Below are 14146 nucleotides of genomic sequence, written 5' to 3'. Positions count from 1 at the left end.
CATGTGGATCTGTGCTTCTGTTCTGGGCCAATGCCTGAGTCTTCTGGTGGTCCAGGGTGGCTGCAGTGGGTTGCATGGTTCATGCAGCCCAGCAATCCATTGGAGAGGATTTCTGCAGACCATCGGGATTCTAACTGGATGACAGTTCCTCCCCGCTACGTGACATAGCCTGTCTGATGCCCTTCTCCAGTCCCTTCTGCCTGATCCACAGATGGGCCTAGATCACGTAGCAATGGGCCAAGCACTGGGATCATGGTTCACAGCAAAATGGTGAAGAAGTTGCCCACTTCCATGTCACCTGAGAGAGCCAGGATCATCTCAAGCTCATTGTCAGTCTCTGGAGTAAAACAGATGATCTGTGTCCGTTGTGGTGGATATGGGTGGAGAAGCACAGCAAGAAAGAGAAGAGGACTGTGCCCTACATTCAATGAAGAGGAAATAGCATGTGCAAAGGCCCTGAGGCAGGAACATACTTGGTTTGCAGAACACTAGAGCTGGATCTCAGTGAGCAGAAGGGAGAGTGACAGCAGATGATGTCCAAGAAGCAGCCAGGGCCCAAATGATTTGGACCACAATTAGGGCTTTGGAATTTATTCAAAATGTAATGGGAAGCCATTGGAGAGTTTTGAGTAGGAAAATGATGTGATCAGGTTTGTCTTTTAAAAGAAATAAGTAATAATAAAGGTAATACAGAGTGATGAACACCCATGTATCTACCACCCACCTTAAGTAATAAACCATTACAAACACAGTCCAAGGCCCTGTGTTCCCTTCCCATAATGGATGTAACCACTATTCTGAATTTGGTGCTTATCATTCTTACCACCTTACACATTATATATTTATATAATTATTTTATTATTTTTCAGATCTTTATAAATAATATTATACTATATATTTTTTCTGCTACTTGCTTTTGTTGCTGAACATCATGCTTGTGAGTTTCTACCATGTTGATATATGTAGTTCTAGTTCATTCGTTATCTACTACTACACTGTATGAACTGTAAGAAGTCGTTTATTTTATATTATTCTGTTGATGAACATTTAGGTTGTTTCCTATATTTTTCAGTTACAAGTCATGCCACTATGAACATTCTTGTACCTGTTTCTTATGCATAAAAGAAATTTCTCTAAGATAAATAAATACCTGCTGTTGTTGGGTGCTATTAAGTCGATTCCGAGTCATGTGACAGAGTAGAACTGCCCCATAGGGTTTTCTAAGCTGTAATCTTTACGGGAACAGATCACCAGGTCCTTCTCCTGCGGAACTGCTGGTGGTTTTGAATCGTTAACCTTTCAGTTAGCAGCCGGGCGCTTAACCATGGCGCCACCAGGGCTCCTTAAGGTAAATACATACGGATAGAATTTCTGGGTCATGTTCAAGTTGACAAAATATTGCCAAAGTGCTTTCATAGAGATTGAACCAGTTACACTCCTCCCTGTCTAGGGGAAGACTGTTCCACATCCTTAGCAGCACTTGATATTGTCAGACTTTAAAGTTTTGCCATCTGAGGGTATGAAATGTTATCTCCTTGTGGTTTTAATTTGCATTGCCTTGATTACTCACGAGATTGAGACTTTTCATGTATTTTGATCATTCCTATTTCTTCTCCTCCAAATTGCCACTTCATCCCTTTTTTATGACTCTTCTATTGGGTAGTTCGTCCTTTACTCATTGATTTTTGGATTTCTTTATGTAGTCTAGATGCTGATTCATTCATTCAGCACACACACACACATATAGTTTCAAAATAACAATACCAATATGATTACTAACAAGATTCCTTAGTGTTGTGTAAGATTTCTTTGCAGTTTTTCTTGTCCTTAGGATAGCTCCACTAGGTTGTTGCTGGGTGCTGTCGAGTCAATTCTGACTCATAGAGACCCCACATGTTACAGAGTAGAAATGCCCCATAGGGTTTCCTTGGCTGTAATCTTTATGGAAGGAAAGCACCAGATCTTTCTCCCACAGAGCTTCTGGGTGGGTTTGAACCACCAACCTTTTGGTTAGTAGCTGAGCGCTTAACTGTTGCACCACCAGGCTCCTTACTCCACTAGGTCTGAATGGTAAAAATAGCATGTTTTGAAAAAACTTGGAATAATTTTTCTCTATGTGTTTATGCCACCCACTCAGTGTATAATTGCTCAATTGATTTAGTGTGTTTTTAAGTTTAGGGATTGCTTTTTTTTCTTTTTTCTTTAATTTTGTCCTATAATTATGTCAGATACAAGGCTCCCAAGTCACAACTACAGAACAAAGAATATCCAGAAAAGTCCGTCTTCCAACTCCATCCTCTTACTCTTTCCCCTGCCTCTTCCTTTTAAAAAACCATTTTAAATAATTTTTGGGTTCTTTTTCCCTTGTTTGAAAACATAAGCAAATACCTAAATATATTCATGTGTCCAAACTTCCTTATGCCATACATAAGAATACATGCACACATACGCTGTTCTGCACCTTGCTTTTTTTCACTTAGAAGTATAGCCTAGAGATTATTCTCTACATAGTTCTCCATTGTGTGAATTACCCTGGTTTAGTTAACCAACCCCCAATGGATGGACATTTGCATTGTTTGCACTATGTTGCTGAAAATAGGGCTGCAATGAATAGCTTTTTTGCAAGTCTCTCTTTGGGATAGTCTCAGGGGTGGGTCACAAAGTACAAGCAGATGTCATGTTATTTGTTTACTTCCTTGTTCACTTGTTTATAATATCACTTTCTTCACAGGGATGTAAAGTACTTGGTTGCATTGTTCATCATTGCATTTCCAACTCATTGTAGACACATTTCTGGTGAAAGAATATATCTTATCATGTCATTCCCCTATTTAAGACCCTGCAATAGCTGCCCATCACCCACAGAATAAAATCAGACAGAAAGCACTAGCATGGCCTCACCTCCACCTAACTGCACCCCACTTTCTCTGCCAGTTTCCCTGAACCTGATACTCTGACTGTACCAAATGACTTTCATTTCCCATGTGTTTTCGTATCAGTACATGTTATTCTCTCTGCCTATGATGTCCCCTCCCTACCCCTACTGTGTTCACCAGGCAAACTGCTTCCCAGCCTTCAAAACTCAGGTCAAGCACTAGCTCCTCCATGGAGATTTTGAACACAGGAATTCTCCCTATCACATGGAGATTACTGTTTAAATATCTGTTCTACTCATGAACATGAACTCCACGCAATAGGAACCACCCCTCACTCATCTCTGTACCTTCAGTACTTCGAGTGCACTAACAGGAGCTCAACAGATGCTTGCTGAATAAGTAAAAGGGAAGACTTCTGCAGTTGAAAGAACTAGGAATTTGGATACAAAAGACTTGGATTGTAATCCTGGCTTTACCACCTACTACCTAGGAGATCTTGGGCAAATCACCTGACCTCTCTGCATCTGTAAGATGGTAGCACCTGAAGTCCTCTAACTTCAGGAAGATGAGAGAGAATCACCATCAGCCCAAAGCTGATGGTGATTTCCTGTGAAGTGGCTGTAGTAGTCACGATGTCAGAACCTGTCTAACTTCAGGGGGCGGAAAATGACCAGGATCAGTCCGAAGCTGATTCTCATGAGGCGGAAGTCAGACATACCTCCACCCTCCAACCTTTCTACCAATTCTGACACTAGCCATCCCTCCCAAAGCACTCCCTATTTCTCTTCTGGGTTTGATAATCCATTGCAGTGGCCATACAGAATTCACAGACCATACTTACAGTTAAGTGGTTTATTAAGGAAGTAACAGGGTACAACTCGGGATCAGGATCAGGAAGCATGTAGGCAAAGTCTCCCTTTTTTGTGCAAGACAGCTCTCTAAGCTCCTTTCAGCCATGCAGCCCTCCTCTCAGCCCTCAGGACAAGCCTCCTCTTGGGACTTTCAGGAGAGGCTCCTCTCAGCCCCCTCAGGACAGGCTCCTCTAGGCCCTACCATCTGTCACCATAGACTCTGCAGCTGGGCCTGTTCTGGGCCTCTCACTGTCTTGAATGTTACAGCCCTTGACCCTGTTACAACTCTTTTAGGAGGTTCCTTGCCTCCTCTCTCTGCTTCTCTCTTCTTTCTTCCTTCTGCTTCTTCCTGCTTATTTCTGTCTGAAAAAACTTGTGGGGTTTGCTGCTTATATACACAAATTCCTCGTCAATTTCAAGGCTTGCCCCTCCCCCCCCAGGGCCATGAACTGACCAATTCCCTCTTGGTAGGCCACAGACACTTCATTTGCATAGACTATTAACCAGTTCCTGCAAGGTGCATACCAATCACAGAGCAGGCTGCAGCCAAGGACCAGACAAAAAGTATTAAACCAAGTTGTTTACAGCTTACCCAGGAAATATCAATCAGTCTGGACAAAAGTAACAAACCCTTCGAGGTAGAAAACTAGGGCAAAGGTAACTCCTCTGGGCTTAAAGGAAAAACCTCTCAAGCTGGTTTTCCAAAGAACCAAGCAAAATTGCACATAAAGGAACTCATTTCAGCACAGCATCTCAGTTCCTTTTCCTGAAAATTGGAGATGATAGAATTTCACTGAAGATTGCCTTGAGGGTTAAATGAAGACATATGTGATTTTGGATATGATGAATATTAACATGGAAGAACAAAGGTAGTACGAAAGTAGATAAAGGAATTCAGAAAAATGAGGGAGAGCTCAGAGACAAGGAGAAAGTTAAAGAATGAGTAAGGAAGGGGCAGCAAGGAAGAGTATGTACAACTGACTCATAAAAATAATAGCCACTCTGCTGCGTACTTCTCAAGTATTATCTTATTTAATCAAACCATGGCCCTAAAGACAGTTTATTTTATTATCCCACATTACTGGTAAATGGCAAGAAGAGCATTTGAACCCAGGTCTAGTGACAACAAAGCCCAGATTCCATTCAACTCATAAGGACAGGGTTTGCAATGGGGTCCTCTCTCCTTCCTCCATCTCTTTAGTGGCCTGCCTTCTTTCTCTTCTCCTGTCTTTGTTTTACTCATGGGGCATGATCACTGCTCCAAATGTCCCCACTAACAAGTTCCCAATAAGAGAATCTATTTTCTTATTCTTAATTTTGGTCCTGGAAATTCCTTTCTCTCCCATCTTGATCTCTATCCCCTCATTTTTGATCCCTCAGGAAGGGGCAAAGAAGGCATATTTGAAGTGGTACAAAGAAATAGAAAAGAGAAATTTTTATATGGCAAATTTCCAAAATGATTTTATTACATCTGAATGCTAAAGGGAAGGTCAGGCTGGTTTGCAATTTAGGCAGATCAAAGTGAATGATTTTACAGGAGGATAGTTAAGTTTCCATTCCAATCAACTTCCAATGATGTTGTCTAACTCAAGTTCCTTCTCACATATTTAAACCATCTCACTTCCTTTTATCGATGACGGCTTCCACTGTTTTAATCAGTTCAACAGGTAGCTGGAGGAGCGATTATCCGGACACAGGATTTCTTAGACAGGGCAGGTGAGGCCCGAGAGTGAGGCCCCCTCTTCTTCTGCTAGTGCACATTTCAGTCTGGTTAATCGTCGTTTTTTTCCTTAGGCTTCTTCTTTTCAATAGATCCTCTCAAGTCAGTGACTATACCAAGGATCTCTCTTAGGTAATACTTGAACTCAGAGTCTAGAATATACCCATAAAAGAGAATAGCTGTTAATAGAAAAAGGCTGAAACTTTGAAGGTCCTCATGCAAACCGAATGCAGGGCAGCCAGACCCCACTCCCCATACCTGTATTTAAGGGATGCACTTTTTATTCCTTAGACTGCCTCCCATGCTCCCTTCCTGTTGACTCCAAGCATCTTCACTGTGTCTGAATTTGCGCTTGAAAGCTGCCAGAATCCAAGGGACTCCGTTTTGAAGATGGTTCTACTCTCAGACCCTGGTTTCTCATTTGATGCTCGGTGGCCCTTACCTTAAGGTTCATAGGTGCTTTCTCATAAATAAATGAGAAGAGATCTGTATTTGCTGTTGTCTAGTTCTTATAACTGATCTTGGTTTCTCAGGTCATTCCTCATTAACAGATAGGTCACATTAACCTTTCTGGGGTGGAAGTCTACAGAACTATGAGATATCGTGTAGGCCACACAACTGGGTTAGCTGGAGACAATCACTGCTGCATGGAAATGTGTGCCTGAGTGGAGGTGGAGCAAGATTACATCCAGTTCTCTATGCTTTTATCAGCTAAGAGAGGCCACAATTCAGAGGAGTCCTTGGTTGTGGTGGGTAGAGGAGGGAGAAGAAGCTCTTACTATCTATTGGGAGTTGAAGTAATAATCCTAAACAACAAGTCTCAGGACAAAGGGTGGCAACGAAGATACAGGCATATTGCAACATGGACCATTTTGTCTAGGAGGTAGGTATCTGGAACATCTGAGCTCCCTCCCGAGGGTAAGTTGGAGTGACTCCCTATTTGGAAAAAGCATTTGAGATGTGGCACATGATGTATTATACAGTGTTTTGGTGCCTGTTGCAAGAATAGTGTAAAATTATAATTAGAGAAAGCAGGCAAACATAGCAAAACTTAGAACAAGGGGACAGACCAGTAGGTATAAGCTCTCTTTGGCTTCTAGCAATTGGACATGTTTAAGATAAAGGTACTGTTGCTATTAATATTTATATAGCATAGGATGTATACCATGGGCTGCCAAAAGAACAAATAAATCTGTCTTGGAAGAAGTAAAACCAGAATGCTGCTTAGAAGTAAGGATGGCGAGACTACATCTCACATACTTTGGACATGTTATCAGGAGGGATCAGTCCCTGGAGAAGGACATCATGCTTGGTAAAGTAGAGGGTCAGCTAAAAAGAGGAAGACCCTCAGCGAAATGGATTGACACAGTGGCTGCAACAATGGACTCAGGCATAACAACGATTGTGAGGATGGCACAGGACCAGGCAGTGTTTCCTTCTGTTGTAAATAGGGTGGCTGTGAGTCAGAACCAACTTGGCTGTGCCTAACAACAACAACATAGCATAGGATGGGAAAATTATAACTATAGCTGGTGTCACTTTTTCCTCTATTAGTATTGTATTGGGGGAGCAAACTGAAATAAGGGAAAACAATATATGAACCAGGAAGGAGAGACAGGGAGAAAATCATAAATGGACCTTTTGGGGGGGGAAGGGTGTAGACTTTAAAGTTTTGAAAGACACATACAAAGGTGGGGTAATATTAAGTTGGCAATATTGATTGGAGCTGGGTTCTAGTTTATTAGAGGGTATAGAAGTATCAGGAATAGCTAATAGAAACATATTGTAAAGACAGTGAATTTAGGGAATATGTGCAGTTCACCACAACTTTATGAAGAAGCAAACAAAATAAGGATGGGAAGACTGCAGAATATCTACTTTCTTCAACCACAGAAATGAAGTGATCCAAGAAAACAGTTGAAGCCTAACCCAATGGAGTAGTGGACCTAATAGAGGCTGAACTTCTCTTGCCCACTTCCAGTAGCCTGGTGTCTGGGGCTTGATGCCCAAGCAAATGTAGTAAACAACATGTGATCTACTTAACCCCACCTCGAGGGAATGTCTAGAAGGAGTTGAGTATCTATTTGTAATACAGACCAAGATAAAGATGTGAGGAACCTAATTTGCATTGGGTTTAACAAGGGTAACTTGAGTCTTCACTCTTATGACAACTTCTGGATGCTGCTGACATCTTGCTTCTCCAACTGTCTCTGGCCAAGACCACGTAGATAATAAATCATGGAGTTGCCTATCCCCACTGTCTTCTTTGGTCTAGGCACTGTCCTCACTCACTGCCCGAACTGGGAAAATGAGTCACCCCCCTTGGCCCCAAGCCCTGTGCAAGCTGGCGTTTCTGAACCTCCTGCTGCTCAAATGGCTCTACTTTCCTTACTATTACTAGAAGAAATGGATCCACCCAGAGAAGGGAGGAAATCAAGGAGCCAACAAATTACAAAAATAATTAATACTTGATCTCACTCACGATGATTAGGAAGATATTTGAAGTTAGCTTCCACCACCCTGTTGTTCAGGGGCTGGGTCCTACGGTAATTATTGTGGAGGGTCTCATTCTGGTGATCAAACAAGGAGTTCTCTATCTTCCAAACCTGCAGGCAACAAGAAGTAAATTATAGAGGCGAAGAGACACTGTGTAATTTGAAAGTTAGCAAACCCTGATAAAGCAGTTGTGAGAAGATCTCAAGCCCAGAGGTATTACTCCAAAGCTCATTCCTCCATTCATTCTTGAAACAAGTATTTAGCAATCTCTTTTAATTTTTTTTTCCTATGAGTATTTGTTCAATAGTAGAAGGGAGAGAAAGAAGTAAACAACAGAAATATATAAAGTGGCAAGCTTAATTTTTGTTGTTCTGAAAATGTCTGGATTTTGTCTACGTTCTTTTTTTTTTTAATTGTACTTCAGGTGAAGGTTTACAGAACAGTTTCTCATTAAACAGTAGTACACATATTGTTTTATGACATTGGTTAACAACCCCACAACATGTCAACTCTCTCCCTTCTTGAGCTTTTTTTTGATGACGATATACATAGCCAAAGATACACCATTTCAAAAATTTCTACATGCACAGTTCAGTGACATTGACTACGCTCTTCCAATTGTGCTGCTATTCTCACTTTAGATAAAGGTTTACAGAACAAAATCGTTTCTCATTAAACAGTACACATGTAGCCCTATGACAATGGTTAACAACCTCACTACACATCAACATTGTCCTCACTCAACCTTGGGTTCCCTATCACCAGCTTTCCTGTCCCCTTCTGCCTTCTAGCCCTTGTCCCTGGACTGCTGTGCCTCATTAGTTCCGTTTGGTTTTATGGGGCTGTCCAATCCCCGACTGAACGGTGAACCTCGGAAGTGACTTCACCACTGAGCTAAAAGGGTGTCTGGGGGCCATACTCTCGGGGTTTCTCCAGTTTCCTTTATTGTCTACATTCTTTACAGATATTTTTCCTGCATATACAATTCTAGGCTAGCTATTGCTATCTCTCAGCACTTTGAAAATATGATTCCACTGCCATCTGGCTTCCATTGTTGCTGTGTTGAATCAACTCTTGATCTAATTGTATTTCTTTCATGATAATCTGTCTTTTCTCTCTGGTTGATTTGTAAATTTTCTCTTTGATGTTTTGTGATTTCACTGTGATGTATTTAGTTGTGGGTTTCTTTTTATTTATCCTGACTCATGGGCTTCCTGAATATATGGCTTGGTGTCTTTCAGTTCTTCTGGGAAGTTGTCAGACAATATATTTTTTAAATATTAACTCTGCCCTATTCTGCCAGGTCTTTGGGCTTTGACTTCAGCGGTCCATGACTTGCAAGTCTATGAAAACCAAACTATCATTTCACCAGGTTCAGCAAATGTCCACACATGAGAGCCAACTTCAGTGCTCAACTTATTTTTGTGGGTTCCCACTTTCATTTAGGTTTTGGCCTCTGAATATTCCTTATTAGTTTAAGAGTTTACTGATACATTTTTAAAAGATATCCTAAAAAATCTCTGTGTGGTATGTTTAGTTTTTTGTTTTTTAAACCAGAATAACATCTATCAGGAAACCTAGTCTGCTATACTAGCAGAACTCCATATTATTTTAATTTCAACTTTGAGCTCCCTTTTCATCCAAGAACTATTTATGAAAACGTTTTTGAATTCCCAAATACATATTATTGCTATTATTATACTTTTGGTGTTGATTTCCAGTTACTTTACATTATAATGGGAGTGTGGCTGATAGGATTTCTTTTTTTTTGGAATTTAATTTTCTGGTAGAATAATAGCTGGCTAATTTTTTTGACCCACTGCATGGATATTTATAAAGAATGAGTATGCTGTTTTGGGTATGAAATTCTAGATGTTTTTATTAAAACAAGCTTAATTGTGTTGTTCAAATCATTTCTATCCTTAATTGTATTTTGTGTCTCCTTATCTGACAAATTGCCTGGTATGTAAGTATACGTGATTGTTTTAATTTCTTCGTAGAAAATATAATATTCCTTTGTCCTATTTAACACTTTTTGCCCTAAAGTCTACTTTATTTCACGCTACTATTGCCATCCTTCATCTCTGTATGTTTACATTTGTTAGATTTTTGCCATACATTTATTTCAGCCATTGTTATTTTATCTTGTGATTATGTCTGTAAAATGAAAAAAAAAAATCCACCACTCTGGATTTTTCTGTCAGGGTTAAATGAGATGATGCCTAAAAACTCAATGCTGTTAAGTCTATTCTAGCTCATAGTGACCCAGTAGGATAGAGTAGAACTTCCCCATAGGGTTTCCAAGGAGCGGCTGGTGGATTCAAACTGTTGATCTTTTTAGTTAGCAGCCAAGCTCTTAACTACTGTGCCACTAGGGCTCCAAGATATTGCCTGGCACCTCAGTAATTACTCAGTCAATTTTGCTCTGTGTGTGTGTATGTGCAAGTGTGTGTGTGTGAACCTAATTTGAGAGTCTTTGTCTTTTTGTGTTAAAACGATTCCCTGCTTTCAAGATAAACGCCAACCAAGTGACAGTACATAGTACATAATGTTCCTTATAATCAAACGTGGTGTCTACAAGAAAAGGTTGCATGCAGATACAATTTGGACCCCTCTAGTTGGCAACATTTTTGTGTGTGGGTGTCCTTGCATAGAGATCTTTTCTACCTCTTTCCTGGAGTAGGGTAATGAAAACTTTAGGAATAAGAAACAAATATTTGTTTCTGAGAACATCACCCAAAAGGAAATGTCACCTTTGCCTTGAAACCTCAGTAACATTTGTCCTTTTATTCAGTTCAACCAAGTGTTCCAGTGCTGTGCTAGGGGGCAAAAGATGACTGGCAAGGCTCTTCTCCTCAAAGGGTTACAGGCATTTTAGAAGGTAAAGAGTTAAATGTGATGTTATCCTTCTTTCATAAAGCCATTTAAGAAGCTAGAATGTAAGCTCCATGAAGACAGGGATTTTGTATATCAAGGTTCTAGAACGGTGCCTGGCAACAGCAGCACTCAACAAATATTTGCCTTCACTATGTAACTCTTTTCCTATGACTTAGACCAGGCTCCAGTCATGCATCAACTCTTAAGTTCTTTGGATTCCTCGATGCCTCGGTTTCCCCACGTTAGCACTAGTATCCCTGTGGATGACAAATGCCAGAGGAGCCCCAGGTGTTGATATCAGGTAAGATTTCGGGCAGCACTCTTATTAACCAGGTGGTCCAAAGGGGAAGCTTTGGCAGAGCAATGCCACACATTACCTGTGCACTGGAAAGACTGATGGGCTCTGCCAGCACAAACCAGCGGACGTTCTCAGTACAGGGAGGAGTGGTGAGTGAGCCCAAGTAGGTGTAGTAGTCATGGAGGTTCCCAGGCAGCAAGTCGTGAATGTCAACGCCAGCCAGAGTTGTGCTTTGTCCTAACAAAGGGGGCAGGAGGAAGAAGGAACGTTAGAGGTCACTGCTGCCTCTAGGGAGCTCAGGCTCAGACTTCACCACGTTTGAATCTCCTGATTTAAGCAGAACAACCTAGAAGCTGATCATTAGGAAACGCTTCCTGAGTTTGCTGCTTCCCAGAAGGAATTATGAGCAGAGACTCTGGGGACAGACCTGCCAAGATGCCTCCCTTGGCTGAGTAGCCCTAGCTGGACTTGCCTCCTTTAAGGCAGTTTCCTGGTCTGTAAAATGGGGGCAATAAACGGGATCGCTGTGAGGGCAAAGGGGAATAATATTCATAAAATGGCTGGCATAGAACATAGCGAAACACTCATAGACATAACTGCCATCATTATCATCATCATTATTGTTAGGCAAAGGATATGTTTTATGATAAATGAAAGAAATGAATTATGACCCCTTGAGACTTCTGGCTAGGTACCAGAAATTCTCAGTTTGGGGTCATTTAGAAGTGAGTGGATAGAGATTAGAAAAGCAGAGTCAGATCCAAGCCAAGATCCAGATACCTGGTTCTGAGTTCTTTCTGCTACGTACATTGGGAACCAAGGTTAGCCACAGGTGGGGTGTAGGGAGAAGGTACTTCCACAAGATGTAGGGAGGGCGCTTTCTGCAGGGTGTCTGAAGCCTCTGCAGCAGCTTCAGCCATCACTACATCTAGAGACTCATTGTTTTTTTCATGTCAATGGTGCTTAACCCTGAGCTCAGCAAGAGACTATCAAAGCAACATGGAATTGAATTGGATTTTGCTTCCTCTTCCCTGAGCACTTTTGCACTTTTTAATGGCAAAGAGGGTGCAGTTTTTTATCTATACACATATAACCTTCTTTAACTAAGGCCGTGAAGTCTGCATAATACCATGAATAAGGAAAAGATTTCTAAGTTGTACTGTTAGGGAACTAAATTCACCCTAATGAATTAATCTGTCTTGGAAGAAGTCGAGCCAGAATGCTCCTTAGAAGCAAGGATAGCAAGACTTCGTCTCACATATTTTGGACATGTTATCCAGAGAGCAGAAGGGATCAGTCTCTGGAGAAGGACATCATGCTTGATAAAGTAGAGGGTCAGTGAAAAAGAGGAAAACCTTCAACAAGATGGACTGACACGGACTTCTGGCAAAATGGCGCTCTAGGCGGAAGCACCACTTCATCCCTCCACAGCAAAGATCAAAAAAACTAAGCCAAACAGAGAAAATAGCAATCCTGAAACCCTAAAACATCAAATGAAGAGATAAAGAACTCAGCCAAGCATGAAATGGAGTGAGAAAACTGACAGAGGAAGGAAAGCGAGGAGAGATTCATGCAGAGGTCCCCTATCAGCTAAAACAGCACAGATCTGCCATCTTGGACCCTATCGGAGACCAGCAAATAGGGGGTACGAGAAAGCAGCTTCACGGATCTTCCAGCAGGAGATGAAACGATCAGTAATTTGCAATATACGCTTTCCCACCCCCCTACCCTTCTTCACCCCCACACGGTCTTCTCTGCTTCCCACGGCCACAGTCTCTTGGCTGGGAAGCATCAGCTGCTTGGATTCTACCTGCCCGCACTGGCCGGCTCCCTGAGTGCCATTTGTTGGCTGCTGCTGTTGCTTTTTTCCACTTCTTTTGACTTCTTCCTTACCTCTCACCACCTCTCCCTCCTTTCACTCAAATGCCTGGCTCCGTGCACCATCTTTGCTTCTTCCTGAGGGACTGAGGAGCTCTGTTTGAGTGTGGAACTGCTTCCCGGTCTGGGCTGCCATGCTGGTGGGATCCCGGGGCTTTTGTTTGTTTGTTTTGAACTGTTTGTTTTCTTTTCCTTTCCTCGAGTTGGGAGCCCATTCTTGACGGGCAGTGCTGCACGGCTTGGGACCTACCCCCCCAGCTTGTGCAGATGTGCAGAGGGATCCCTGAGGGCATTTCTTTTTTTGTGGGGGTTTTTTTTTTTCTGGTTTTTTGGGGGGGGCTTTTCTTGTTCTTTTTTTTTTAAATTTGTTTTGTTTTCCTTTCCCTATTTTTCCCTTTTTGTCTTTCTTCATTACTCAGTTTCTCGTCTCTCTATACCTTCCTTCTCTTCCTGTTCCCTGAACACCTAGTGCTGAATACCTCTACACCTTCTAGCCAGGCTGTACTGCAACACCTGAGAACAACTTCACCAGACCTCGTAGCAACACCAATGGGATCCCTGGGAGCTTTGCTGTTCTTTTTCCTTTATGATTTTTATTTATTAATTCTTTTCTTTTCTTTTTTTTTTTTCTTCTTCTTCCCCTTTTTGTTTTTCTCCATTTCATAGTCTCTCATCTCTCCACTCCAACAGCAAGCTCCCCTAGCACTCTTTTTTCTTTGTATGTTTTTGGCTCCTGTTCCTCTCTCCTCTCTCCTATATCCATCTTAGCTCCATACATAACAATCTCCCCCCTCAATCCAGTCTACCTGCACCGTGCGCTTAACATCACACCACCAAGCAGCACAGGCACAGCCTACCAGAACCTGCCGTGCACTGATTACCAACCGGCCCTTGTGGCTGCAGTAAATGCCACAAACAACCATCCCAGTAACTCCTCTTCAGCTAGACCTGCCCTGCTGTGCCATATCTGAGCAACTGACCCTGCCAATTGGAGAAGGAGGTGAAAAGTATCATGCCCACAGACGAGCAAACAACGAAGAACACACAGCCCGCCTACTCAGACATAGCCAAATAAAAAAAGGACGAAACAAATCTACAATCAACAAATGAGAAAAATAACTACTGAATGCCCCGAAGACAGCAGAAAATA

General features: G+C 41.8%; 1 protein-coding gene across 1 annotated transcript in view; it reads right to left on the bottom strand.

Moving 5' to 3' along the window:
* Positions 1–5498: 5498 nt before the first annotated feature.
* CA6 (carbonic anhydrase 6) overlaps positions 5499–14146 on the bottom strand; it is a 24064-nt gene continuing 15416 nt past the window's right edge. The window contains exons 6-8 of the mRNA XM_004385175.1: positions 11198–11355; positions 7930–8053; positions 5499–5599 (exon numbers count right to left, since the gene is read on the bottom strand). Coding sequence (XP_004385232.1) covers positions 5499–5599; positions 7930–8053; positions 11198–11355 — 383 coding nt within the window. The remainder of the gene's footprint in view (positions 5600–7929; positions 8054–11197; positions 11356–14146) is intronic.

Source organism: Trichechus manatus, unplaced genomic scaffold (assembly GCF_000243295.1).
Source record: "Trichechus manatus latirostris isolate Lorelei unplaced genomic scaffold, TriManLat1.0 scaffold00133, whole genome shotgun sequence".
Classification (NCBI taxonomy): Eukaryota; Metazoa; Chordata; class Mammalia; order Sirenia; family Trichechidae; genus Trichechus; species Trichechus manatus.
Note: the sequence above shows the minus strand (reverse complement) of the source record. Positions and strands in the feature narration are given on the sequence as shown.